The following is a 27,972-nucleotide window of genomic DNA, read 5'->3' on the forward strand; positions in this document are numbered from 1 at the left end:
TACAACAACTCATGATCCAGCCAACATTGATTATGGCTTTAGCAAGGGAGCTTGACCCCGGTACAACACCTAAAATACCCTGTCCCTTCCAGAATTTGCCTTTCGATATTCATTATCAGATTGCCGTTTACTTGGAATACGCGGACATTCTCAAACTCTCAGCCACCAATCACTTCCTCCACAACCACCTCAACGTCCAAACCCTCATACCGAAACACCAACGGAATCAGTACCTCTACAAGACGGAGCGTTACGGCTATCGCTACGGGCACCGCGGGTTTGGAGGGCGATGGCCGTGCTACGAATGCGGTCGTATCCTAGAGAAGAATTGCTTCGGCGACCGAATGCGGAGGTATGAAAAGTCGTGGTTTCGGAAGTCGTTGATGATGAGGCGGTGCTGGGATTGTGCTGTTCGTGAGAAGTGGTATGGGCACTTGCAGCCGACTAAGAAGGGAGGAGAAGTGTTTTATCTTTGCTGGCGGTGTGGGGAATTGTGGAATGAGATGGAGGAGGAGAGGTGCCGGAAGGTGGATGTTTGGATCAAGGTTGATGATGTACATGGGGAGAAGGATCCGGGGCGGAAGTGTAAGGTAACAGTGTGCAATGGCCAAATGTGATCTCAAGATCAAGTATCGAGCATTGTGCAACAAGGATTGATAAATTGTTTGTGAATAATTTAGCTTCGAGGGAAGGATGGATATACGAAGAGAATGGCAAGTCGTTTTCTTCGAGTACTGCAACTGAAGAGCGCTTGACCTCTCTAGTGCCAACAAGAAACAGAACTAAGAGGTTTGATCAAGGTTTCCTGCACTCAACACGACCCTTACCCACTAGTGGACTTAACTTTTGTGTGACCGGCAGATCTGCAGGCGTCTCGAAGCCGATGGGGTATGCGGACAGCGGGTTGCAATCTAGAGTCTGGGGACTAGCAGCCTGGCAGGGCTTTGGTCTTGTCCCACCCGGAATGTGGGAGAAGCCGTACCTCACGATGCTTCAGAAGGGCGGAACCTAGGAAGATCTGATCTAATCACGTCACTCGATGCATTAGACAGGGCATTGATTGATCTTGAACACCTGTGCTGGTATCTTCTAGCTTCGAACCCTGAAAGAACATCTCTATATCTAAACATACCGCAAGCAGACCCTCGACAGTGAAACTCGGTTGCGCTAGATGCATATTACACCGTTTCGTTGGCCACCTCGAGAGCTTTATCAGCGACGCTGCTTTGCGCTCTTCCCGTGTCATATTCCTTGTCTTCATACGGCTTAGCTCCCATGTTCGTCCAAGCACGCTCGATCATTAGCGTAACCTCCTTCTCCTTTCCGCGGAAGAGCAGCTCTGTGTCCCCAATACCGAAGGCCGTAATGGATTTATGCTGGGTAGCATTAGACGTGAAGCTTCATAGACTGTGGAAAAGTATTTAGGATAAAAACTTACGAGACCCAGCGTCAGCTTAATGACGCCGTCTGCCCAGTAGTGCTCGTAAATGTTGGAAGGCTTCTTCGACTGAAGGGCAAGAACGAGGTTATCCGCGGCGTAGATGGCCTGCTTCATAGCGGCTCGGGCATTAGGGTTGGTGACGCCGGCCTCGGCAACATCGCCGCACACGTAGATGTGCGGTAGCGAGTCGACGTCGATTTGCATTGTTGGTTTGACCTTGATCCTGCCTGACTTTGCGATTGCCTCGGGAACGAAATCGCTGATGAGCTGAGAAGAAGGTTGCTGGCCAGTGGCGTTCACCTAGACGTCCGAAACTTGTTACAAGGCTACCCAGAAAATGGGGGTTCAAAACTTGGCTCACCATGAAATCGCATTCGACTTTTCGCCCAGAGCGAAGTGTGACGAAACCATCCACGGGTGTTTCGGATGTTGTCCGCTCCCCGAGTATGACTTCGATTCCTAGATCCTTCAAGCCCGCGAGAGCTCCAACCTGCAAATCATGACCGAAGCGGTTCATGACTGCGTCTCTAGAGTGAATCAATGTAACATTCCTGTCCGGGTACTGGTCTTTAGCATCCGTAGCAAGCTCGACGCCTGCAGCGCCCCCGCCAACAACAACAAGATTCTTGGCGGCTTTGATGCGTTGCTGGAAGTTTTGCAGCAGCTTAATTCCTTCAGCTTTGCCTGTTGATCCCACTCTTGACGGCAAAGACATGCCCACGCCCGACCCTGTCGCGATGACCATGTACGAGTATGGAATCTTCTCTCCCGTGCCTTGGATCGTCACCGTATTTTCGGTGATCGTAAAGACGCGATCATGAACCCATCGTACAATCTTCTCCGAGCCCGCTGGCAAATAGGGGCCATAGGGAATGAATGTTTTGTGCTCATGTCCCTCGACGACACAGAAGCGAGGCAACGTCCAGGTGAATTGCCAATGATGGTTCGGTTCGACGATGATGAGTCGGTACGGACCGTCTGTGGGAAGGGAGGTTGCGATCACCCTGGCAGCATGATACCCGGCAAAAGAAGCGCCGATGACTACGATGTTGATCGGCTCGCCGTTTTTCGATGCGGGACCGGCGGGGAGTTTCTTGGTGGTGTAAGATCGCGAGAAAAAGTCCGCGTAAAGCCGTAGCGAGTATCCCACAAGCCTCACGAAAAGGACGACCTTCCTGATTTTGTCCATCGTTGAGTCACGGCCAATAACCGGAGTCCGCGGGCTTGTTGGTGGGAAATAGTCAAGGGAGGTGTGGTACAATGATTATTGACAGGATCCGATTAAGCGGATGGTCTCAATACTTATCAGATGCATCTGATTAGATCAAAACAGGAACTGGCCTCGTTTAGTAGCGTGTTGTCATTCGGCGGACGAATCGGCTCTGAATTGACCGATGTCGCATCGGCCGACGCTATCCCCGGAACTGCTCAGATTCAGTTGTTGGTTAGCACGCGAGGCGGATTTAAAAGAGGCAGCTCCTCGGGCTTTTGGTACTGACCTCGGCCTTAACTTGACCTAGAGAATTTGCAGTGCCGCTGAGCATGAGATAACCAGGTGTTACTCTACCATAACTTCCATCGTCCCTCAAGAGTTCGGGCGCTAAGACAACGTGCTACACTTTTGGGACGGTTGTGAGCGTTTATTACGTACAAACGTTTCCGCCGGAGGAGAATCCCTCGCCCATTTTCGTTCTAAGCTCTAATGGAAAAAACTGCAGCGTTTTCACCACACCCGGTACGAAGATCCAAAGGCGGCTTAAGCATCTCCGTGGGCCCGTACGGCCAACAGGGACGAGATCTTGCCGACGCCGGTGCCCCTGTCCCGGGACAAGGAGCCTAATTTCCACTCCGAGAACCGAGCCAGGGCCATCCAAGCAACGAGTCATGGTTCTCCATGATGGACCTCGCGTGCAAAAGACCCTTTGAAAGGGAGGGAGGGGAGCATTATCAGACAAAATAAACATTAGAGGAGTCGATTGCATTAACCAAATTGGGGAATTTTCAAGCATGCTAGAACACCGATATCAAATACAAGGTCCCTCCAGTCTTCTCTCAGACATGTACCTCCTGAACCTGCACCTCCACAGCCATGGTACCATTGCTAGCCTTCTTGTCGACACCAATCATATCGACCACGGAAGCGGCCGGGACGCTCTTGACCTCATTGAAGGCAGGGTACCCGGCAGCACGCCACTCCTTGAAAGTCATACCCCCCGCGCATGCAGGCATCTTGACCATGAGGGGAACGACTGTGTCTTCCGGTTGTCCCATGAGCTCCGCGCTGTGAACAATCGTTTCGTCCAGAGTCTCGTAGCCCATCTTCTCGTAGAGCTTGTATGTGGAAGGGGACGACTCAAAGTACAGAGGGAGACCCAGGCTGTCGCTGAGTTCCGCTCCCCACTTACACCAGAGGGCACCGGCCTTTCTGCCCTGGTGCTTGGGATCGACCGCAATAACATGGGAGTCTGGAAAGAGAAGGTCGAGTCAGTCTTTTTTTTGCCAGGGTACCCTTTGTAGGTTTCGTCGACTTACAGATGTACCGGCGACCGCCAAACAGCTTCTCTCTAGCTTCGTGCAGGGGGTTGAGAACAGCCTCGGCTCGCTCTCTGTCTTTGCCTTCGAGCCAGCCAACACCATGGTTTTTGCGCTCCTCTTCGGTACGCTCTCTGAGATAGATGTCGCCCAGGGCCATGCCCACGATCTCGCCAGTCTCGGTGTCGACGCACTTGTAGGTGTACTGGCAGTCGCTGTGATGCCACCAGGCCAACGTGCCAGCGGTGTGTGCCTTGCGGAATTCTTCAGAGTCTACGCCGTTGGGGAAGAGAACTTTGACCATGATCTCTCCCATCTCATCACCAGTGAAGGCACTGAAATATGAATCGTAGACCTTCTGGATGTCGGGAATCAGCGCTGGCAGAATTGCGTAACCCATGTTAACTGATGTTTGAAGCCAATCTAGTTCAATAATGTTTGAGAAATATGGACATGAAGTATGTCAATATGAGTAATGGAAGATGACAAAGAACGATGATTTGAGTTATCTTGTGGGTTAATAGCTCTGACCGAGGACTGCATCTGGACTTATATATGTTCTCTGTCCCTCCTTGTACGGAGTAATCCATGTATCTATCATCTACCCATAGTCCAACCCGTCTAACAACTCCGATGGAGTACGATAGAGCTTCAAAGTCAACCCCTGCCCTACTCATGCGGAGTCTCCTCCCGACCAACTTACCAAAGGAGGTAAAAATGGTCTGGTCTCGCCCAGACCAAAGAAGCCTCCGGCTCAACCAACTTACGGAGAAGTCTCTGCGATGCGGAACTTCAAGTCTTCTACGTGGACCAGGTTAGTACGGAAACTCCAAAGGGAGATGCCAGTGGGCCAGTCAAGTTGCTAAGTTAGCGAGCACTTCGGCGCGATTCCACCTGGTCCAAAGTCCAGACTCGTTTAGAGTTATCAGATCCGCCATTCTAGCAGCAAAAGTCTGCTCGCGCCCTCGTGTTGGTCCCCCGCTCTGCTACGCCCTAGACCCCTGAGGATTTTCGGCCAAGTGTTGATGGCTGCAACCTTTTTTGCGGACTCTCAGACTCTGTGACTCGATTTCGCCCACCCACCCAAATGGGCGGGACAGCTATGAACTCATGCAGACCCGACATACGAATGAACTAGCAAAAGACCACTGATCCATGGCCAACGTGTCTGTGGAACTGTTCCCCGCCGTGTCGTTGCCAAGCTTTAGACATATAGCTACAACCAACAGCTGGGCCCAGCGAGTGTAATTGAAGGTACCTCATGTCTTGCCTTGTGCGGGCCTTGTGCGTGTTGGCATCCACATCATGATATTAAAAAAACGATTGGTTCCAAAGCAACCAGACTAGAGTGCAGTCTAAAACTTCCCAAGAGGAACACGAAGAACCCTCAACGGTCTCCAAATACCTCATAAATGAGAAGTATCACGAATTGCCTCGCTTAGAATTGGTGGCGCAAACGCCACAAATCCAAGTCAAAGTTCCTCGCCGAATTATTCTCTTGCACATGATGCCAAGTCAAGTTATCAGATCCGCTCTGCTACCCCACCACCCTCGTTATCTGATCCATCCGTCCAATCCGGCCTTCGGCATCGTGGAGTCCAGGCAAGGTCCTCTACCGGAGGATCATCTCAGCGTAGACTAGTGGCAACGCTAGACAAGGGAGGTTTTCAGCCCTGGGGTTGCATTTGTCTAACCGAGGGCTAGACATGGGGGGTCCGCAACTTGCAAGAGTCCCTTTGCATCGTGGGAAATGACTTGGCGCCTTCTTTCTTCGGAACAGACCGAGTTACTTCGCATGTGGCAATCGGTTCGTCTCAAGTTGGAGCAGGAATGAGAGCGCGTTCAAGGGGCACCCCTGATGGGCATGGTCTGACTTTTCGCCTAGTCTGGTAAAATCTACCTTTTGACAAGAATCGATCACTAACATTACTAAAGAAGTTTGTAAGTCGCTACTCGCGAAAATCTTCATTACACATGTAGCTCTTCCTTAGGCCGAATTTGCTTCCGTAGGGCGTAGCTGATGGACGAGAAAAGTGGCCGGGAGCCAAGCTGGAGCCAAGCTGCAGAAGAGAAACGCATGATGGGCTGCGTCTAGACTGATGCGCACACTGCGTGCGATCGGTTATCCTGACCTTGACATCTCCGACCCACTAGAGCCTTTAGATGGGGATCCATCTGAAGGATAGAGGATGGAGCAAAACCTTGGTGCAGGGTCACTCATCGCCGGCTTGGCATTGCGGATGCCACACGGCGCGGCTAGAACCAACCTCGCTGTTGGCGAATCCATAGTCACATGTCACCCTGGCGAGGCGGTCTTGTCGACATGGACCGTGGAGAGGGCGGGATAGATTTCCAAGGCTGCTTTCAAGGGGCTGCAGGCAGAGGATCTTTGCAGCACCTACATGACTACATGACCGCGCACCTTGCCCTCCTCGGCGAACAGGAGGCCTGAAGTGAGCATTTGCTTTGGGAGCTGCCAGCCTGCATTACTCAGTGTTGTCTTGACAATGCTAACGTGAGCAAGCATTTGTTGGTGCAGTGCATGTACCTCTCAGGTACTCAGTAAGACTTACTTGAGAGCAACCAAACTCTGAGTCTATAACTTGGACTTTGGTTATGTACTTTTTTTGCGTAATGTCCTGTCAATTAGCTGACTTGATTGCCGCCTTTGTCCATAAACACGAGCCAGCTCACTCCCAGTATGCGCATTCTGTAGATTGGTGACATGCCTACTTGCTTCACCACCTCGTCAAGAATCCAAGACCGAGAACGAGAAGAGTTTGGTAACGCGACATCTTCGCCACGCCAAAAACTAGTTGTTCTTGGCTAGGATACGTACTTCAAAAGACTCATTCCCGTCCAACGTCCTCCGAAGACCGGCTGCAAATGATCGAACAGTGCCAGTGTATCTTCCTCCTCGACTCCAGAGATGTCATCATACACAAGTAGCTTTGATAACACGTCTTTCCCTTCTTGGGCTAGCTTTTCCGCATCCTTTGACATCTTGCCACCATTCCGCGCCTTCAATATTTGGGATAGATGGAACTTGGCTCTCGCGGTCGCAGCATCTGACCAGACACTTTTCCCCGGCTTACCTTCAGCTTTCTGCAAGGCGTTGTTGACCTGCCACCTGGTATTCTATTAGTCAGGACGAGATTTCAATTACACTGAATTGACTTACTCGGCGTCGTTCCATCTTTCAAGATAGGAATACAATGCACCCACAGCATACTGACTTTGTAAAGTGAAGTAGCTGTCTTTACCCTGAAGCCTGATCCTCTCAGCTAGGATAATCTCATGCTGGTCTAGGGAGCCCTTCAAGTCGCCACTCTGCAGCACGATGCAGGCAAGGTCGAACTGAAATCGCAGAACAAGCAACTTGTCGCCAAATACTTGCATGAGTCGAATAGCCCTCTCGGCAAGCAGGATGGCTTCCCCGAAATCGTGCCGATACATACTACAATAAGCCATGTGATGGGCAAGCTTTGCAAAGGAGAAGGGATCCGATTCTTCAGAGGTGATGGTAAGCAGTCGTTCATGACAGCCTTTGTAGATCGACTCGGCAGCTTTGAAGTCGTTGCCCTGGAGCAATGAGTTGGCGTAGTCCGCGAAAGCGTTGATGACTCGGATCCTGTCCACATCGCTGAGCTTGCCTGAAGCTTCCAGCTGCCTTGCACGATTTTGGTTGAAGTCTAGTATCTTCTTCGCCCGCTCACTAATTTCCTTGCGACGGGAAATACCAAGATATTGGAGCAAGAGGTTCATTGTAACGTGGATCTCAGCTCTCAGCTCATCGTGATTCGTTTCCAGTTGGTCGAGGATTCTCTCTGCAGCCAACAGAAGCCGCATGGCGTCATTTCGGAGGAACCTTTGCCACAGGAACACTCCGCCATCCTTGAACAACTCGGCAAGTTCGACGAAAGGTGTCAAAGCGATAATCGTGCCCTGATCGGAATAAATCTTCTGGAGGGTCGCAACATGGGGCAAGTATTCCTTGAAATGGCTCCATTTCTGTTGGTCTGGGAAGTCCAAAGAGGGCCGCGGGAGCCGTCGACGGACCAGCTCGACAGTCAGTTTGAACAGCTCCTCAGCTTGTCGAGTCTTCTTGTGAAGCTCTCGGGAGATTCTGATCTGCACAGATCGGTGAACGATGTACATCTTTTTGTTATCTTGGATCTTCTCAGAGATGAAGTGCTTGGATGTCAACTGGTTCAAGATTTTCTCGATCCTGACGAATGATTAGTCAATGGGCCGAAACGTCACTTGAATCTCGTACCTGAAGGCTTGTAGATAGGATGGCCCACTTTGACCTTTCTCAATGAGTAGAAGGTCTTTTGGAACCCCGTCACTGTCTAAGAAAGACATAATACGGAGAACCTTGTTGGCATCGCTGCTGAGATCTTCCGTGGAAATTTTCATGATGGTGTCAAGCTTTCCGTTGGTGCTTATTCCGTCTTCTAGACCGGAGCCCGGGTTGTTGTCCATCCACCACGAATCCCAGTAGCTGACAAACTCAGACGGCTTACAGTTCATTGCCTTCATGTACCCAGTGATCAGAACAATTACCAGTGGCAAGCCGGCTAGTGTTGCCAGATCTCCCGCGGCTTTGTATTCGGGATCTCTCAGGGAGTAAGTGGATGGGCGAAGATCCAAGGGAAGCCCGTGAAGCAAAAGTTCCCTTCCTTCGTCCATCGACATTTCTTCGAGTGTCTTGCGATAATAGTTGACTGGCCTTGATGGTGCCGTAAAGCCTTGGCATCTCGTGGTGATAAGAATACTTCCTGCTGTCGCTGATGTCTTTGTTGGCGTGAACCCGTCAATACTATCCCAATTTTCCACATTGTCGAAAACCATCAACCATCGCTTCTTGGTATTTTCCAGGAACTCACGCCCAACTTTCGTAAGCTCCTCTGAATCATTGCCTAGTGCTGCTAAGCCTAATTCAAGAGCAATTTGGTTGAAGGTTTCCGAAGCACCCACTTGGGTCTCAGCCTGAACCCAGAAGATGTACTCGAAAGACTGCTCGTATCGGTAGGTGAATTCAGCGGCTAGAGCTGTCTTCCCCATGCCACCATCGGCACTCAGAACATAAACCCGGCCAGGTTCTGACAAAATCTTGTAGAGATTGACCAACTCTTTTTCGCGGCCTTTGAAACTTTCATCTTTGGGAAAGGCCCTTGTTTGGACAATTGGAAATCTTCGCATCGAGTCGGTGTCGGACCGAGTTCGGCGGTGGAATCGGCTTGAAGCATATTCTATAGGGCGGCTCGGACAAGTGCCAAGACTTGTTACCTCCTGTCCCTTCTCTCCTTCCGAAGCACCCGAGGGGACGAGCAATCCACTATCTGCTTCAACAGAGAAGCCCAATACTGGTTCATTCTCGACTGAGACATCATCACCCTCGGTTTCGTCTATGTTCTCGGCCGGGCACGGGCGCTGTCTCAACTGTGCGCCTTGCTCTTCAGCAAAGGCTTGCAGCATCCGTAGTTTCATTCCTCTTTGGGACATGTTGTTGTTACCGCTTTGTAACATAGAATCATCGCTATCATGTTCTTCCGTACCCCCCTCCCCCGATATAACTGTCAAAGCTAATTGCTCCAAGTGCGCCGCTATGTGCTCCTTCATCTGTGCTGGCACCAACGGAGATAGACATAGTGGGCATCTTTCTCTCGAGAAGGACTTTCGGGAGTGGATCGGCCTCAAGAACGACACAATTTGAGTTGCCTCTTCCGGCGAGAAGTCAAACGAGTGTGACTCAAATAAGTGCTGTGCTAGTTGTGGTTTGGTTTGAAATTCTTTTTGACAAGACTCGCAGCCCCAAACTTGAGGTATGAGATGGTGTCGTAGCTCGTGTTGATACCACTCGTCACGCGCACCGTATGTTTTGCGACTCCAATCGCATTGATCAAAAGTGCAGAAATAAGCCAGTAAGTCTTCAAATACATGAGCTTCCCAGTCTTCAGGGGTTCTTAACTCTTTGTATAGATTGACCTCGAAACAACAATACGGACAGGTGAATGGCTGACCATCCAAGGATCTGGGCGGTAGTGGTACTTCTAGATGCTGGAAGCCCTGAATAAAAGGCGATGGATCTGCCTTATGAACTGTGGACTGCGTATCTGAAGTGGAGGATGCCGTACGAGGGAAATGGGGATGAGGGAGCCGGGACGGTGCCACGGAAGTCTCTGCACGTGATGAACAGCTATTGTCAGACGCAGAGATAGAGCCGTGTTTGTGTGTTCTTTCTGGAATCTCTTCAATTCGAGGAATCGAGGGCTTTGGCTGCTGGAAACTAATAGCATCAACAGCGATACCGCGCCGAAGGCCCTGCCGGGAACCCGGTCTTGAGGTCCTGGTCTTGATACTCGAATCATTGGTCCGTCTCTCCCGCATGATACGCAGGGACTGTTGTCGTCTCCAGTTGGCCCGTCCAAGCCTTTCTATCAAGACTTCTGATGCGCCGGGAAACATTGATCTAGTCAACTCTATATGTTCGCGCAATGGGTTATTCAGCAGGTCGTTGGGAGCATTCGGATTGCCAAGGACGTCATCTAGGTCCTCTGGATAAGCTTCTCTCAAGGCAGGATTGAGAGACTTGAGCTGATCCAGTGAATCCTCCGCACACAGGAAGACCTCTTGGATTTCAGCAGCTATGCGTGTGCTTTCGGTCTGTTGCAGTGGGCTTGCTGTGTCCATTGCATCGTCAAAAAGAGGATCCGATAAATCTATGTCGTTCCATTGATAGGTTCCATGTTGAAGCGCTTCAATGTCTACATGCCATTATCGTCAGTCAAAAGCAGGGGTCAGATGCAAACAAGCCCGAGGTCGGCGCAGTGAGTGGTAATTACCTTGCTTCAGTTCATCTTGAAAGACGTTCAGTAGCACAACGACCTGATTACGAAGCCTTTGATTCAACCGGAGACTTCGGTCCAAACTGTAATTGGATGCTCCGATGTCATGGCCCCAGGTTCTGAATGCTGTCAAAACTTGACCAGCGACATTAAGTTCAATATCAGGGTGGTTGCTCTTCAGATTTTCGCAAATCGTACAGATACTTTGTAGAGTTTCGCAACATTCTTCGAACTTGGCTGCTATCAGAGCGGTTTCGCCGAAAGCTGCCTTCTGGTCATTGCCAGGACGTATGGTAGCATACTCTGTCGATGAGAAACGAGGATACATCATGTGGCCGTGAACTACAGCCAGGGAGAGTCCAGGTCAGTACAGAGGTCAATTTAATGGCGAACGAAGCATTGAAGTTGGAAAGATCTTGGAAAAGATCACCGAAAGGAGTCGTATAGACCGACCTTCAGATTATGGGGCAACATTCTGCCGGCCCTCTTTCGTGAGAAGAGAGGTAAACGCAGTAAACACGCTAAGCAGTGTGCCTTGGGACGCAGCACAGGACTGGATATGATTGTGCGAGGCGGAATGCTTACAGCCTGCGAATGGAAAGTACCGTGCTTTTCAAGTACAGAATGGGGTATACGGTACTGTTATAGCCGGCTGAGGCTTGACCAATAAATGCATTATCATTGTCACCATCCGGGCGTGCGGAGCCTACGAAAGTTGCAGATTGAATGCAGTAAGCATGCAGTGCAACAAGGAGTAGTCTGATGCAGAGCGTGTCGAGTTGGCATGAGGATCACCACTATCACCTGCTCCATCCTGTTCGGTGACGGAAGTGAGGAGACTTGCAGAAGAGGGGCATGACTGCCTACATTATAGTGAGCGGCGAGCCGCAGCGACGGGGTCTGACCTAACCTCAGAAACTGCCTTAGGACTAGACTTTGTGACGAATGGACCTCACCCTACATCATCGGCATAAAATGCCTTACTGATGGTAAGAAAGTAGGTGTGGGTGTAGAGCGCTAGCCCATTCGTAGGTTCAACCAAGATGCGGCCGACAAGGCTCTTTCGCCCTGGATTACTTTGGAGAACGTGATACCAACAAATACTACGGTAATATATCTTCCTCTTCATATCGCCCTTCTTGTGTACGGTCTTTAACACTCACTATCTCACAACTCGAGTGCAAAATGTCGGGCATCGAGGCCGTTGGATTAGTCCTCGGGCTGTGGCCAATTATTGCTAATCTTGTCAAAGGTTACAACGCGGCTAAGAACGGCGATGACCGCGAATTATTTCTGCTTAAACTTGAAGTTCAGCAGATTATCTATGAACGCTGTGCAAGACAGCTTGTTCAACAAAATGAGGAAGGTATCGGCGATAACTTGACCAACATGGAGATCAGACTACTCGGCACCTCATCTTGGCAAAATCTATCCTTTCGAACCAGACTGCGGAAGCGTCTTGGTACAAGGGAACTTGAGTTGCTAGAGTCTGTCCTGAAGCAGATCGAAAAGACAATGATTAGTTTACGTAGCCAACTTGAGAGCGGCCAAGCAGATCTTGTGAGCCCAGATTTATGTATATCAATCATCATGGCAAATCTAACAGTTGGCTAGACATTTCCAGGCACGCGTCGGAGTCGGATGAAGCATCACTTTCGTCAGATGAGAATAAACATGCCGCACTCAGAATTTCAAAAATCATTTGAAAAACTCAAGGAACACAACAAGGATCTACAGCAGCTTGTACAGGCTTTCGAACAGCCTCGAATCACGATTGAACAGAAATCTTGGACTTCAGGTCGAACACGACAGATCCTCAACATGACGAGACCAAGATGCGTACTTCCAACGCACATAAACGAATTCTCACGAATTCTAGAAGATAGCTACCGTTGCAAATGTAGCAGGGGACACGGAGTGGATCTTAACATCAATGGGGACACCAATTACCAAGTGTATTTCCATGTTGGTGACGAAATTGAGGTGCAATCCGACAGAAAGGAACAAAACATAGCCCCTGGAATACCTCAACAGACGGATTTCAGCAGAACTCCAAGGTAAGAAGCTTTGTATTACCTATAATATCTATCTGAGGCTGACATTACAGAAGCCAGGATAATATCAAGACACCATGGTCTCGATCCAGTCAAAAGAGTAAAAGCAGGGAATATCACCGAAAACGAACTACCCGCACACTTCCCATCATGTTCTACCGTCCGCTTTCAGAATCTAAGGACTACGTGATTGGCGATATGTGCAAACTGGTGAAAAGTCTACATGGGAATGTCGGAAACAACCGGAGATCGTATCAAACAATTGGTACACTTGGGTACGGGGACAGACATTTTGCAGCACGCCTCATGGAACCAGGAATGCCTGACGATGAAGTCATATCTCTTGATGAGAAGCTTCCAGAAACTGAAGACTGGCTTTTGTCCCGCCAAAGTCGCCACGATATTGCCCAGAGGCTTGCGCTGGCCATTGTGCAATTTTGGTCAACGTCCTGGATTGAAAGATGGTGGACATGGAAGAATTTCTCAATCAAGGAGCATGGACCCAGGGACTTCGAAATTTTCATGACACGGACTATCTTAGCACCAAATTGCCGGGGAAAAGCAACAGAGAAGCCAGCTGTAATCTGGAAATCCCTGAGGGAACCGTTGCTAATTCGGCTGGGTTTTGCGTTGATTGAGTTAGCGATGGGGATGAGATTGTCTCGATTAAGAACAAAGCAGATGTATAGCAGCGTAGTCGTGGAAGATATCGGGGAGATCAGCGAAGATGCAAAGGATTATGATACCGCCATGACGATTTTGGAGCAGAAAGTCTTGCAGGACGAAGTCAGTCTGGCTTATCAGACAGTAGTAGAAGCATGCTTAAGGTGTGAAGTGGTTCGGGAAACTGGGGCAATTTCTCTCACAACGACTGCAAGTTCTTTCCAAGAGGACGTGGAGCGAGAGATTCTGCAGCCACTGGCCAAACACTATCACACAACCTGGGGGGGACGTTGAGGAGGACTAATCCTGCTATAATATCAGAAAGCGTGTGATGCAGTCATAATTACGTCCGTTCGACGAAGTTAAAGTTTAACTACTAGAAGACATGATTAATTCGGAAGTTTTCCAAGAATTACACCCTGACACCCTCTCCATTCTAGAATGCTCTCTCCTTTGTGTGATAGAAATGTCGCAAAAGCATAGCACGTAAGTAACCCTTTGGGACTAAGGTACCTAACGAAGTACGCAAGAATGCTTGTGCCCTCAACAAGCCCATAAAACCTTTTTGAAATTCAACAGAGACGTCTGGATATCTCCAAATGATGCTGGTGATAACCTAGCATCTTTTAATGACCAATCGAAGTCTCAAAAATCGATTGCATAGCATGGGAGTGTTCACCGAGTCGAAATGTAGTTGACATTAAGTATGTCAAGAAGATAGGCCACATAATATACCAGGATGCGCAGATAATACCAGGATCTTCCAATCCAAGGGTTACTCTACGTGGTAAGATTGAATGTATCAACGATGCAACAAATCTGCAACGGGGGATGTGGCCAGAGTAAAACCACAAGTGCGGCAGCGCCATTGCTGTTGAACTACGATAGATCAGTTAACAATAATCTCGGCAGGCATGGAAGACGATGGGAAATTTTGCATTGCATAAGAGTTCAGTCAAGTCTCCAGAGAGATGATCATGGTCGTGCGATTTCAACTAAGATTAGGACTTAATACAACGCCGACACACGGAGTCAGCGTCATCCGCAGGGTATTCGAAAACATGATTCTACGATCTATGCCTTAGCAGGTTCTCTCAATCCTGTCTAGTTATCTTTGGAAGGAACACGATTAGTAAGTTAAAGCCTCACGGAGATACTCATTATAAGTACCATGTATTAACATCAATAGGGCTCTGCGTCGATGGATTTTTCAGCTTGGAATTCGGCCGACGATCTGAAATGGCGTTAAAATATTGCATGTTCCTGACTCATCAGGATAGTGCTAGCTAAAAATATTGTTAGGAATTCGATGAAATGGGAATGAAGGCTGGCTAAGTGATTGAAGATCTTTGACGGTTGAGGCTACTATAATATAGCTGATCTTGTGATCTTGACCACTCTGATCACTCATGCACCTAACGATTTGACAGCTTCAACTCTGTTAATTCACATCGTGTCAAAGGAACGAATTAGGTTTACATCTGTCAGCGGCCACTTAGCTGATCTGTAGCAAGCCAAATGATATGGACCTGCGCTCAGTAATAGGTTAAAGGGGTGCTGAGTCTCTTGGCGAAGGAAACCTAGAGTTTGGCAATGTTTGCGCTGTTCTGGTAGAGAAAGACTCCATCTATTCTATCAAACTAGTCTGCGTTGGAAGTGAAAGCGGAAATAGCACACGAGGAAAGCACTATCTAGACCAGAATGTTACCAAATCCTCAAAATGGGACTCTCGTAATGCCCCTGGCAGTATCCGCGTTGACGGAACAAGCTGCCTATACATCAGGTGAGCCTTCTCTAGTAACTCTATGTCTTCCTCATGCGATGTGTCCTCATTTTGATAATCAAGAAGATTCATCTTGTAGAGAATCTTTGCTTTCATGAAGGTGGCCCGCGCGATCTCGGGCACATGTGCGCCTTCGTTGGCATCATAGGTAACAAGAGCTTGATCAACTAATGTCCTGGTTATTTCACATTTGAATCAGCACTAGAAGCCCAGGCGTCAAATGTCTCTTACATGGCAATATTAAGTGAAACCCTATCACCCCGCCGAACAGAGTGTTGTGCTAGCTTGTAGCACATGTCGGCCGTTCGATGATACTTGCTGCCGACAGCTCCCTGATACGTCTTGAGGGCATCCTTGTGAAATTGCTCGCTTTCTTCCATGCGGCCTTGGCTGAGTCGAACGTTTCCAAGTGCGTGTAGTACTCTGCCTGGCCTACAATAATCTGTTAGAGAACCTTTGAAAAGTTGAGACTTTCTGGGGTCAATTGGCGTTACCTGAATGAGGCCATGCTCAATCTCCCAAGACCTTCTTCGCTTTCTCTTTGTCCTTCCTCAAGGACCTCAGCAGCTTCGCCTATTCTCCCTTGAAGCCATAGACTCATACCAAAGTTGGCGTATTCCATCAAAGCTAGACCTTTCCGATACCCTGGCACCCTATGCCAGATGTCCAATGCTTGCCGGAACATTTGACCACCTTCTTCAAACTTCTTGAACATCATCAAGGAACATCCCATCTGATTGAATGCGTATCCTAGTTGGAAGTTTTCCTTACCCGTTTTGCCGGAGATCTCCTTTCGGATTATCAGCTGCTTAGAGTTAAACTTCTCCGATTCTTCAGGGCGATTAGTCCCATTCGCAACGCATCCCATGACGTCGTACACAAGAGCAGATAGATCGAGCCATCTCTCCACACCCTCGTACTTGTCGCACAACAGAAGTATCTTTGCAGCTGTTTCACGCGCTTTGAGGAAGTTGCCGCGCTCGTATAGCCACCTAAATTGATATTCGTGAGCTCGTAAACATCAAAGACTTTGGAAAAGTAACGAATAAGACTAGAGCTTCCCCAACCCCTTTGAAGACATACCAGGCTGTTTCTTGCAGAATTGTGCCGAGGTCAAACTCGGTGTCTTCAAAAGATTCAACTCGAGGCATGAGAAGAGACTTCTCTGTTTCGTACATGTAATGCAAAGAATTGACATGATCACTGAGCACTTCCCGTGATACAGGCCCCTGTCTCCTCGCATGTCTTTGCTCAAATGGTAACATCGGCCATGTGCTGCGAATAAGTTTTACCGCGATGGAGAAAACCTTGGCTAATTGTTCTGGATTCTTGGATAAATTGGCTCTGATAACCTGTTGAGGTACTCGATGCATCGATAGGTGTGTCGCTGTGCAATCGTTGTTCTCTCGGATGATTGAAGCATAAAGGAGCGTCGCTCTTGCCTTGAAGTAGTCGTTGCGATTCATTGGTGAGTTGCCCCCAAAGATATCGTCTGAGGACAGGTTATCGAAGATGGACCCTTCAATGTGGTCAGGGTGAAAGCAAGAAATGATGGCAGCAAGGAGTTGTGGCTCAGCACCTAAGCCATCCATCGTGAACAAGGATGAAAGATTGCCGCGAGAATTCTTGTTGATTTGGACCTCAAAAAGATTTCCCCGATCATTATGATCGTCCAATCGCTGCTTCAGGACAGAGAATGAAAGAAACTGTTGCTTCGCGATGCCCGCCATTTGAGCTAGAGCGAGAGGGAGCCCATCCAGTTGATGATGTAGCTGGCGTCCGGTATTGTGATCTTTGGGGGACCTGATCAGGCCTTTGGACGTCTTTTTCAAGAACTCCAGGGATTCCTCTTCTGAGAAAGGAGGCAGGGGTATCGGAACAACATTACCAGGAAGATCACAGGCTAGAGGGTTTCTCGACGTTACGAGAATCGACCCTGGCCCGTCTACATCAATATAATCGTCCAGAATTTGAGGGTCATCTGCGTTGTCGAATACCAAGAGCCATTTGGGGGACATGACGTGATCATCTTTACCGCCAATTGTCCAAGTTGGTTTAGCGAGCCATGAGTGGATAAGTTCTTTGGCTGATGTCGGGTTGCTGGGCTCGTTCTCCGGGACAAGGCGAATTCGAGTGGCTATCTTGCAAAAGTCAAGTTCCAGCTTCTCGGCACTTTCAGCACATATCCAGAAGATGGCATCGAAATTCTGCTTGCGGGTGGATACATATTGCGATGCAAGCTGAGTCTTCCCAAGGCCGGCTACACCGAAAACCGCTGCTATGGTTGGTGTTTGGCTTTGTGTTGCCGGTGAGTTGCTCCTTATGCTGGCTGGTAATAACGCGGCATCAATCTTGTCCATGATGTCTACGCGGCCGAGGAAATCTCTATTCAGAGACAATTGCTCCATCATATGACAAGGAAGCGCGAGTTCCACGGTTGACCTAGAAAACCCACGGAAAATTGACTCCATGCTCGACGGATCTGGTGTCGGCAGTGATACCTGGGTCGTAGCATCGTCATCTAAAGATGTTGCGCCAAAGGCTATGATCTATAAGTCAGAGCACAGGGGGAAAGTAATGGGTCATGTAATCACCTTGCTGCAGGGCATATACAGAGGGTTTCTGCTCCGCTCCAATACTATTCCGTGGGCTTTGGATTAGAACATTGGATGAAAGCTGTGCTGTAGAGCTGATAGTCAGCAAGTTACCATGGTGAAAAGACATTTTAGCCGACCATACATCCCGTAGTATTTTCGTTAGCCCGGACGACTGCCTTGATCCTTTGACGGAGCCATGCCCGGACTTCCCAATTCGGAGTTCCGCACTCAAGAAGATAACAAGCCTGAAAATGATCTGCATCTATGCCCACTAGCTTCTCAACAGTAGCGTCCGTTCTGGCCAGCTGTGAGTTGACGATCTTTCAAACGATTAGTGAGAGAGCCACAAATTCGAAAGTCTTCGGGGCATTACAGTCTGTTGTTTGTTGTGAATGAAGGATCTCTTGATGGTGGGCCGACCTTCGTAGATACTGAGGATAGGGAAGCTGAATTGGGAGCTAGTGAACATATTATTGACGTGCAAGATGTTCTCTTCCCAATTCCTCATCTCTAGAAACTTCCTGATCGACCTGCCTTGAAGACATTGTCGAAGCAGGTAAGAGCAATTATTCTTGAGTGTTTCACGATGACTCGGATCAACACCATGCGGACAACCCACAAAGACAATACCGGTCACAAGACTAATTGTGTTCGGCCCACTGCTTTCAACTCTATGACTTAGTCGTGATAAAGCCTATTGGTGACTTCCTATCAGTGATATTCCACACAATCATAAAGTAGGAAAGAAACCGGAATGGCTGACATGTTTCAATGCAATACCACCTAAGCTATGCGTCACGAAGATGATGGGTATCTGTGCGAAATATTGAGTATTAGCAAAAGACACGAGAGATATCGCTCGAAGAATTGGTGCCCACCGGGCTTTCTTTTGCCAGCTTGTCCAGGACTTTGCTCAGTTCGTTTCCAGTATCTATTAGTTGCTGAACGCTGAATCTGGTCTCATCGCTGACAGTCGGATAATGCCCCGAGACATCAATGTGGTTACCGTCGATTGAAAGCTCCTCGCTCCAGACCCCTTTGAGAAACCCCCAGTCCTCCACCGGGGGCGACGTTCCCACGCCAGGAACTAGGATGATTCTTCATCACGTTAGTGTGAAAGGTGTGAGACATAGAAGAATTGAGACCTACCGGAGCTTCGCGTCTGGCTTGGCCGTTGTTCCGGCTTTGGGAACCACAGAAATCGCCATCAGAGGGCCCTGTTTTCATTCACGGTAGGTTGGTGACTCGGGAAAGAGCGTGTTGCTTTCGGATGCCGCTGGGAATGCTTTTTCCGGGACTGAAATCAATTGTGGCTTATCGTTTCTTGCTCGGGAAACGCGTCGACCCCTCATTTCTGTTGTGTTGCGTGAGCGATAGCCCTGGAAAATAGCCTATCAGACTGCCTTGTGGTTCATACGTAGGTGTGCTTACGTTTGTACTCTTGCCGTATGCCGCATGATTGATGGCTTTCCATCATACACACCACTAACACTCCGATCTTAAGACAGACATCGTCATCAAAGCAGCAGGCTGGGCCGTTTAAGACGGTTGGTGCGGCGCAGTTTATCCCAGTGTGTATCTGCATAAGGTAGTATGTCACATTGGCAGGGACGTCTCGTTGCACAAAAGCCGTGAAAAACCCGGGCGTGGTGTTCTATTGGCTCTGCACAGTTGCGATGTTGGGCAAAGTGCTCGCCCCCGTCACCAGCAAACAAATAGAGCGATTGCCCGCCAGAAGATTTCAGGCAATCGAGGCAGCACCTTGTGCTTCTGAATCGGCACACCAGGCTCCCATCTACCATGTCGGACAATTCCCCTACTAGCGACTCCAAGTCTCAGGATCTTCTTTACCCTACTCCAAAGCAGCATGAAGACCAGCAAGCATCAACAAGCAACAACCCACAATCATGGCCTAGATTGCGGAAATGGCCCATTGTGGGCCTAGCAGCATACTGCGAATGTCTCACGTATGTCTCTTGTTAAAGAACCATTCAATGCCGAAAGGTAGGCTGTTCGGTGGACTGACCAAAGTTCAGATTCCTTGTCTCGATGATGCTGGCACCCAGCGTCCCGCAAGTCCTGGAGACCTTTCGGCCAGAAGGGAGTGGTAAGGCTCTGGGATCCTTCTGTGTTACAGTCTACATTCTTGGGTTTATCGTCGGACCCCTCATTTTGGCGCCGCTTACCGACCATTACGGGCGTGTCGGCATATATCGCCTGTATATCATTGCTTATCTTGGCTGGACGGTGGCGTGCGCCCGCAGCAACAGCCTGGAAAGCCTGATCACTTTTCGTTTCCTGGCAGGCTGCTTCGGTGGCGCTCCTATGGCGATAGGGCGAGCTGTGGTTGCAGACCTTTACGGGCCGGGAGAAAGGCCTGGACCGATGGCTTTCTACTCTTTCGGAACCATCATGGGCCCAACCCTTGGCCCCGTGCTAGGTGGTATAGTTAATGGAAATCTTGGTTGGAGATGGGTATTCTGGCTGGCTGCCATCTTGGTATGATCCGTTTCCATTTATCCGTGCCGTGCCGCAATCACTGACGTGGCAATGACAGGCTGCTGTTGCTGCAGTTGGCTTGTTATTTTGGTTACCAGAGACTCATCAACCAACAATCAAACGCTTGTTGACGTCAGAACCGCATGAGTCTCACCGGAATCAACAGTACCATGTCAGAGGACTCTTAGCGAGGCTACCTTCTTTCGATAACCTCCGCCGAAGTCTGTGCAGTGCATGGCTTCTCCCACTCAAAGTCGCGAGCCACTTGACTTGCCTGGTACCCCTCCTCATGATCTGCGTTTTCAATGGAACTGTCAACATGATCTTGTCGTCTCTGGGCACTGTTTACCAAAACCATTTTGGATTTCCAGCTTTAACCGTGGGTTTATCATACTTGGGAATAGGATTTGGGGGGATCAGTGCACTGGCATTATCAAAAAAGTTGATGCAGTTCGTTGCGACGAAATTTCCGGAGGATGAAGACAGGAAGCATGCCAGTCTCTTACTTTTAGCATCGGGGGCACTTCTGCTTCCAGCGTTAGGCCTTTTATGGTATGGATGGTCCGTCGCAACACACACACCTTGGATCGTACCCATCATTGGACTATATTTCTTCGGCTTTGGCTACATGGCTGTGCAGGTAAGGAAGCCTGTATATTGCTAGTGTTTTAATGCTGACGAATGTCTTAACAGCTCTCGCTACTTATCTTCGTCGTTGAGTCCGTACCGGGCTTTTCAGGCTCTGCAGGCGCCGCTTTCACTGTTGCCTCGTCTATAGGGGGTTCCATCATTCCTTTGTCAACCTTCCCAATTTACGAGAAGGTTGGTTATGGATGGGGGAATACGATTATTGCTGGTATTGAGATACTGCTTTGTGCTGCTGCAATGACTATGTACTTGTGGACGAGGAAAGCTGGCGCCCAGTTGCCTTTAAAGGTCCATATACATAGATAGCAAAGATATCCGAAATACAGTAAGCCTACATGTTTTTCCTCTGCCTTCGCTGTGACTTTTTTCAAACGTCACTCTGGTTCTGTTGTACGGCTCTTAACCTTCGCCAAGCTACAACCATCATCTGGCGATGGAAAGACCATCGAAGCATCAGATAGGCGAGAAGGAGAGATGCCGCAGCAATGCCTATCCAAATACCAAGCTTTGCATAGCTACCTTCATTCAACTCTTGTAGATTCATGCCAAATATCGATGTTGAGAATGAAAGTGGTAAAAAGAAGAAACCAAGGGTCGACAATTTCCGCACGGTTTCTCCCTGATAGATGGTTCTTTGAGAATCATCAATCATAGCCGCATTTGCCAGCATCGAGGTACTTTGCAAGTAATCCTCACTCAGCCTGATAGCCCGGCGCTTCATCTTTTGGTAGTCGCGTTCAATCAGCCGATGTGACATGTCGGCTTTCCTCAACCCACTCTCCGATTTGGCCGTGGTCCAATTATTACTATCTTTCGCCTCCAGAAATTCGCATATTTCTTCCAGGCTTTGCACATGTCGATCGAGGATCTGCTTGTTGTGCACCAAATTCCACATCGTCAGTCTTTTGTCGAACTCTGTCTCGGCAAGAACTGCGGGCTGCATGTCCTCTTCGAGAAGATGCTGCAACTTGTCCAGAAATTGCGCTTCGGAAGCCACTGCAAATCTGAAAATACCGCTCAGGCTGTAATAAGTATCCTCTAGCATTGTGTCGCAATCAAGAAGTGTGTCGAAGGCCTCATGTAATAGCTTGAAAGTTGCTGGCTGTGATACAAAGCTCTCATCATCGTCTGTTTGTTGATAGCATGGTCGCGAGCCTCCCAAAGTCTTGTCGTCGGCGAAAAAAATCCCAGGTCGATGTTGTGTCGTAGCCCAATACCTAACAGGCATGCCTGTGTATTCCAAAAGCTTCGAGTTCCAGGGACCTTTGTCATCAGGTCCAAACCCACTTCCGAAGTCTAGCCAAACGACCGCTGGCCCAAGTCAGATGCTGCCGCTATAGCGAAGAAAGGTACCTTTGATAATACTTACCAGTCCAATGTTTGGAATCGTTCTGCCTGTCCGTCACACAAATTGATATCGTCTGTTCCAATGAAACATGCTGGCGATCAAGCACAAAGAAGTTTCTAGCCATTGACATTCCATGCTCAAGTTCAGGCCCATATCGGTCCCAGCTCTTAAGATATTGCTTCATAAGACTGGAAATCTGCTCTCGTAGACTTGAAAGCCTTCTTTGTTCTTCCTGTTCCGATCGCTTGATGTTGTTGTGAGCGAATCGTGTACCCAGCGTTGTAAGTTTCAACTGCATCATTTGGGTCTTGGATGACGGTAAAGACGCATCTGAATACTGTTGTTCCTGAGAAAAGGGGCTCGCGGCAGAGAAATGAAGATGTCGACGGTAGAACTCTGGCTCGAGAGAAAGCTTATGCCCAATGACATTCAGCCATCGTGCCGGCTGATAGCCCCTTAAAAACACGATGGTGCCACCAACGTGGCAGGAGTTTATTTGGTCTAAGGACGTTTCGAGCTCTTCTAGAGTTCTCACATCGTGTCTAATGGGGCTGCTAGCCCCTGGGACATATGTCCGCAGGTGAACGAAGGCATCGCCGTTAGGTGCATTTTCAACATATTCAACAGATTGTTGGTCTTCCCCGGATGGGTGATAGGGCGCCCCCAAGAATGACGACAGCGGGCCGAGAGTGCTGAAAGTGTAGAACGAGTTTCCGCTATGTTTTCTGGACTTGAAATCGATTCGCTGTGCGTACACTTGCTCCTCAGATGCCCTTGCTGATACAATGTTAATCCTGCACTTGGATATTTCACAATGGGGGGATGTCATTCACCTCGGATGAGACTCGGCCGAGCCGCTGTCGAAAAGGTCGGCTTTTCTTCCATTCTACAGAATATAAGAATTGAACCACTGGAAGAACATGGGAGGTAGTTGCCGAGATTTCGTGCTACACTCCGTAACTTCTTGGTACTGAGAGTTGAGAGCTAGGACGAGCTACATGCCCTTGGTTCACAGGCGCTGCCATATTGTTGTCTGGGATAATGCGTTTATAAAGACAAGAAGAAACGAGAGAGGTTTACAAGCAGATCCAAATGTGTCTGCCTGTAGCACGCAGCCTGCTTGGTTGGGGCGGCCTCCCAAGGCGAAACGCCGCGGAAGCGCCAACCGGAGCTCCAACTCCCCAACATGGTCACCAGTGCGGTTTAGATAAGAGAGTGTGGTTACACAAATGTCGAGGTTGTACAAGGATTACTTTTCAGCGTCAAAATCGGACCAGAGACCCTGGTCTAGAATTTGAGGCGCTATTTTTGGCTGGTACAAATTTCGGTGGCTTGGTGAGAAGCCTTGCTTTGCATCCCGAGGCATGGACATGTCACGTAATACCGTAGCCTTAATTTTCGTAAAACATGCCAGTGCAGAATGCATGTGGATTTGCCTTGAACATTAGAGATTGCCGTTCAACCCCGATCACTCTAGGATCAAACAATATAGGTGGATCCGGCTCTCCGTCCTTCGTCTAAAGTCGTTGGCGACGGTCCGACGATTTTATGGGGACGGCCCGATACGACCCACTTCATGAAGCCGGCCCGCATTATGGTTCAAGAAAATCCGCGCTCCCATTTGACCCATATTCCCGATACATATGAGAAGTTTCACCTAGAACTGAATTTAAGGAGTTGTGGTTATTCGGGAAAGGGCATAGAACGTAGAATACACCATTCGTACAGGCTAAAGCCCAGTGATCATCATTCCTCTAGCAGGCGCCTGCTTCCTCTAAAAACCCGTCTGCTTCCCATTGGTGAAGAGCCACCTTCTTCCGCACAACTTTGAGCTCAAATGGAAGACGAATAGCATGCGTGTCTTGAGCTCCAGATTCTACATGTGAGCGAAGAATTTGCGGAAAAAGTGAAGCAACATGAAATACCTAGACACGAACTCCACCGGGACCGGTATCCAAGGGAGGATGGCAAGTGTCGGGTCCTGGCTTCAATCATCCTCTGCCTTCTTTGAAGCGCCAGTAAAGAAGGCAATAAGTATCATCTAGGCTCCCCACATACAGATGAAGCTCATAGTTGCATATATAATGACTGCGCTTTGGCAACTTTCTTAAGCCATTTTGCCTGCCACATTTTGTGGTTGTTGCACTGATAAAAGCAAAGGATAACGCTGAGACATAGGTCGAAAAGCGCTGAGAACCCACACGATTGCAGCCATTGTGAATATGGCAGCTCCGACAGAGATCTGCGTTGGATGGATCTGTGGGCAGACATCGAAGACAACTTCGGTGTGTCAGCAGTCGACTTGGGCATTGTTGGTGCAGAGAACCCATACTGAGGTGTGGATGAGAAAGACACTGACCTGGATAGCGCCTTTCATCCAGCTACGACGTTTCGAATCTAGTATGAGTGGTAGCATTGCGGCCAGCGTATGGAAACTGAGCCTGAGACGATGAGTTGTAAGGATGAGCTATACTCGTAGACGCTGGGTCTTACTGGGCTGTAGATGACAATAGCCTGGATTCCGACAAAGAGAGATGTTGCGGCCATAAACAAGTCATATTTCGTGCCTTTCATTGCCTCGTAATCGCGATCAAAGAGTCCTGATTTACCGTTAGATTGCGATGCATGAAGCATGTCGACCGAGCTGGATGATGTTTTGTCGCGCTTGGCGAAAGCTGGAAGAGCAAAAGCACAGTAAACGGCGAGTAAATACACTCAATGCCGTAAAAATCAAGAAACTGCCAGATTTGATGAGTATTATTGCGTAACAGAGTTGTTCAGTCATATGTATACCCCATAGCCTGCGAGGCCACCATCAATCTCGGACCTTATTGACTGGCACATCGAATTGTGGCATAACCTTTTGTTGATCACTTGACTGGCCAACTCAAATCCGTTTGAGCGTACCCAATTGTGCCAATGAATAATTCGCGCATTAGTTGCATTGGTGCAGTCATGGCCTTCGACAGCCGTCAGCAAATCGTCAATTGCTTTTGCGTCAATAGTAAGATATAAAGTTGACAGGCCTTTTCTCCTCTCGATGAAAAGACCCTTACCTCACATTGAAGCAGCATTTATAGGGCGTTTATTTCAACCAGTTCTTATTCGAGACGATTGTTTTCGCAATACAATTTTCTACGTATGGGAGGATCTTGGGGAGATATTCGAGGTCCTAATTCTTTTCGCGGGCTTGTCTTCTACTTGAAGAACAGTGTCTCCACTGGCAAGATCAAACTTTGTCCCCGACGATACCTAGCCAGCGGCCCTAAAGATGCTCTACCCTTGCAATGTTGTAAAATAACTACGTGCCTTGCTCCTCAGTGCGCAAAACGGAAGTCAAGTCTTTGCTGCCCCTCGTCCGTGGTGTTGATAGAGTAGTCCTCCTGTTGCTCCTTGCTCATGGCGTTCCACCGCCTGTCGCGAACCTTGTTACGCCAGATATAGAAGGCCTTGACAAAATAAAACAGAACAATGTTGAAACAGCAGATTCCGAGCAAAATCTTGTTTCCACGGCGATACAGAGGCTGGTCGTCGTCACGGTAGATGTTTGAAGCCGCGATGTTACCCGCCTGAACGAACATGTTGTACAGCGCGGCACTAACAGCTCTTGTTCGCACGGCATTGCTGTTCTTGGCATTCCATCCGACCAAGATCGCGTGACAGTAAGGGTAACTCAGCAGGCCCGTCAACAGTGCATATCTGATCCAAGTGCTGGTATCGGCAGGGAGTGCAACGAGAGCAACCAGCCAGGGGAAGATCCAGATGTTTGAGATGGAGGAAACGATGGCGCGCTCCTTGAACTTTCCGGAAACCCAAGAGATAATCAAGAGGTTGACGGCAAACAGGAACTGTGATGGGATGGCGAGAAGATTGGCCTGGAACGTCGAGAAGCCCAGTCGGCGCAGGATGTAGGACAAGTATGTGCTCGGCGGGGACGGTGGGATATAGGTGGTAAGGCCGATCAGGTACAAAGGCCACTGCTCCCAGTCCTTGATCGCCTTGAACAGAAGAGACGGTCCAACAGCCTCGCTGCTCAGTGAGTTAGTTGATGTCCACAGTGAGAGTCGTAGAGTACGAGTATTCATACCGGTTGTGCATGTCACCTTTGCTTGGGTCGTCCCGCAGCAAACGGTTGACCATAATCAGCTCTTCGTGTTCGGTGAACCATCCATCTTTCCCACGGAACCAGTTCCTGGTCTGTGTAGGACCGGGCGGCATGAGACCCCACGAGAAGAGACCAATGATGAGTGTTACGATACCCTCGATAAGGAAGCTAGCCAAAGTCAGTTTTGAACAAAGAGCCCCGGTTGCGACAAAAACTTACAGCCATCTCCAACCGGCCCATCCTGCGACACCTCGCATCTGAAGTACACCAGCAGCGACGAGTGAGCCAACGATGTTGACAGTGCTGAGGGCTGTCCAAAACCATGCGAGTCTCAGAGGCAACTCATTAGACTTGTAGAAGTATGTAAGCCATAAAACAATATCACTGCTTTGAGTTAGTACCTTGCGCTCTCAAAGCAAAGATGGAAAGGGTAGAGATTACGGGATGAATCCACCCATGAGAAGACCTAGCAGAGCCTTCACAGCGTAGAAGCCGGCACGGTTTGACAAGAAAGCCTGGCATCCTGCCGTAATTGACCAGCCAACCATGATCGAAGGGATCCAAACATCGGCGCCAAGCTTCTTGCTGACCAAACCACTTGGCAACTCGGCAGCGAGGAATGATAGAAGGAAAATCTGGACCATACATAAGCCTATGAGCCTCACAAGATATCTTGTCGCATGCGGATACTAACAGTTTGTCCATAGTTGAAATCGTTCGTGGTCATGCCGAGCTCGGGAAGCTGGTGTGCGAGTTAGCGTCTTCAGTACTGCCGTAGTTTACGCCTTTCACTTCTCACCATGTTGTCGGAGATTGCACGATTAATGTTTCGCCGGTGCAAATCGAGAGCACAGAACATGACCTTTCAATGCCGTTAGCTTAATTCCATCATCAATATGCTCAAAGAATGTATTTCTTACCCAAGCCCACACCATGATTTTCCTATCAATCTACGCCGAGTCGAATTAGCATTCACTTGAGTCCGTGTTGACTAACTCCGATGCGCAGGTGGACAAAAGTATACCTTCCTGACTAACTTCCTCTCATCCTCGGCCGACCATGTGTAGTTGGGATCGAAACGGTGGCGGTTCTCATACGAAGCCTTTTCGTAGACCTTCCGCCAGTGGTCGGCGATGCTGGGATCTGAGAAGACATGTTCGTCGGTGGACCCGTACTGCTGGGCGACCTGCTCTTTCAAAGACGAAGCTGAAGTGTCGGTAGCAGCTTGGGTCTGGATGGTGTTGACCTCTTTAGTCGAATCCCTGAAGGGACCTTCAACTGCTTTCGAGGCCATGGCTGGACGTGACTGGCAAACAATTGACAAACCAATTGTCGTGTTGAATGCAGAGTCCTGTTGAAGTCTTTTGAGCTCTAGCCACACAGAGGTACCGGGAGCATGGTCCGGTCCGCGGAGATGCAAAGACCTTTATACATTCCATCCTTGGACCCGA

At 49.0% G+C, this 27,972-nt stretch overlaps 9 protein-coding genes across 9 annotated transcripts; 3 read left to right on the forward strand and 6 right to left on the reverse strand.

Moving 5' to 3' along the window:
- Positions 1-32: 32 nt before the first annotated feature.
- On the forward strand, positions 33-617 carry CCOS01_09435 (uncharacterized protein; the record flags this gene model as incomplete). Its single annotated transcript, XM_060457594.1, has 1 exon — positions 33-617. The coding sequence occupies one exon, from the start codon at positions 33-35 to the stop codon at positions 615-617; it is 585 nt and encodes a 194-aa protein (XP_060312294.1).
- A 561-nt stretch (positions 618-1,178) lies between these two features.
- CCOS01_09436 (uncharacterized protein) lies at positions 1,179-2,630 on the reverse strand (the record flags this gene model as incomplete). The annotated part of the gene is made up of 3 exons (XM_060457595.1): positions 1,179-1,376; positions 1,439-1,741; positions 1,803-2,630. 3 exons carry the CDS (start codon positions 2,628-2,630, stop codon positions 1,179-1,181), a joined length of 1,329 nt encoding a protein of 442 aa, XP_060312295.1.
- An 863-nt stretch (positions 2,631-3,493) lies between these two features.
- CCOS01_09437 (acetyltransferase) lies at positions 3,494-4,373 on the reverse strand (the record flags this gene model as incomplete). The annotated part of the gene is made up of 2 exons (XM_060457596.1): positions 3,494-3,906; positions 3,974-4,373. The coding sequence occupies 2 exons, from the start codon at positions 4,371-4,373 to the stop codon at positions 3,494-3,496; spliced, it is 813 nt and encodes a 270-aa protein (XP_060312296.1).
- A 2,426-nt stretch (positions 4,374-6,799) lies between these two features.
- CCOS01_09438 (uncharacterized protein) lies at positions 6,800-9,481 on the reverse strand (the record flags this gene model as incomplete). The annotated part of the gene is made up of 3 exons (XM_060457597.1): positions 6,800-7,103; positions 7,155-8,201; positions 8,250-9,481. The coding sequence occupies 3 exons, from the start codon at positions 9,479-9,481 to the stop codon at positions 6,800-6,802; spliced, it is 2,583 nt and encodes an 860-aa protein (XP_060312297.1).
- A 2,528-nt stretch (positions 9,482-12,009) lies between these two features.
- CCOS01_09439 (uncharacterized protein) lies at positions 12,010-13,835 on the forward strand (the record flags this gene model as incomplete). Its single annotated transcript, XM_060457598.1, has 3 exons — positions 12,010-12,384; positions 12,439-12,881; positions 12,935-13,835. 3 exons carry the CDS (start codon positions 12,010-12,012, stop codon positions 13,833-13,835), a joined length of 1,719 nt encoding a protein of 572 aa, XP_060312298.1.
- A 1,716-nt stretch (positions 13,836-15,551) lies between these two features.
- Positions 15,552-19,129, reverse strand: CCOS01_09440 (tetratricopeptide repeat domain-containing protein; the record flags this gene model as incomplete). Its single annotated transcript, XM_060457599.1, has 7 exons — positions 15,552-15,756; positions 15,819-16,316; positions 16,408-17,873; positions 17,989-18,005; positions 18,064-18,241; positions 18,800-19,019; positions 19,071-19,129. The coding sequence occupies 7 exons, from the start codon at positions 19,127-19,129 to the stop codon at positions 15,552-15,554; spliced, it is 2,643 nt and encodes an 880-aa protein (XP_060312299.1).
- A 592-nt stretch (positions 19,130-19,721) lies between these two features.
- On the forward strand, positions 19,722-20,426 carry CCOS01_09441 (cycloheximide resistance protein; the record flags this gene model as incomplete). Its single annotated transcript, XM_060457600.1, has 2 exons — positions 19,722-19,888; positions 19,958-20,426. The coding sequence occupies 2 exons, from the start codon at positions 19,722-19,724 to the stop codon at positions 20,424-20,426; spliced, it is 636 nt and encodes a 211-aa protein (XP_060312300.1).
- A 1,009-nt stretch (positions 20,427-21,435) lies between these two features.
- CCOS01_09442 (uncharacterized protein) lies at positions 21,436-23,301 on the reverse strand (the record flags this gene model as incomplete). The annotated part of the gene is made up of 3 exons (XM_060457601.1): positions 21,436-22,379; positions 22,438-23,193; positions 23,250-23,301. The coding sequence occupies 3 exons, from the start codon at positions 23,299-23,301 to the stop codon at positions 21,436-21,438; spliced, it is 1,752 nt and encodes a 583-aa protein (XP_060312301.1).
- A 2,432-nt stretch (positions 23,302-25,733) lies between these two features.
- CCOS01_09443 (major facilitator superfamily transporter) lies at positions 25,734-27,815 on the reverse strand (the record flags this gene model as incomplete). Its single annotated transcript, XM_060457602.1, has 8 exons — positions 25,734-26,445; positions 26,504-26,689; positions 26,741-26,905; positions 26,963-27,156; positions 27,216-27,263; positions 27,321-27,383; positions 27,442-27,471; positions 27,546-27,815. The coding sequence occupies 8 exons, from the start codon at positions 27,813-27,815 to the stop codon at positions 25,734-25,736; spliced, it is 1,668 nt and encodes a 555-aa protein (XP_060312302.1).
- Positions 27,816-27,972: the final 157 nt, after the last annotated feature.

This window comes from Colletotrichum costaricense (genome assembly GCF_030867565.1).
Source record: "Colletotrichum costaricense strain IMI 309622 chromosome Unknown Scaffold_9.1, whole genome shotgun sequence".
Lineage (NCBI taxonomy): Eukaryota > Fungi > Ascomycota > Sordariomycetes > Glomerellales > Glomerellaceae > Colletotrichum > Colletotrichum costaricense.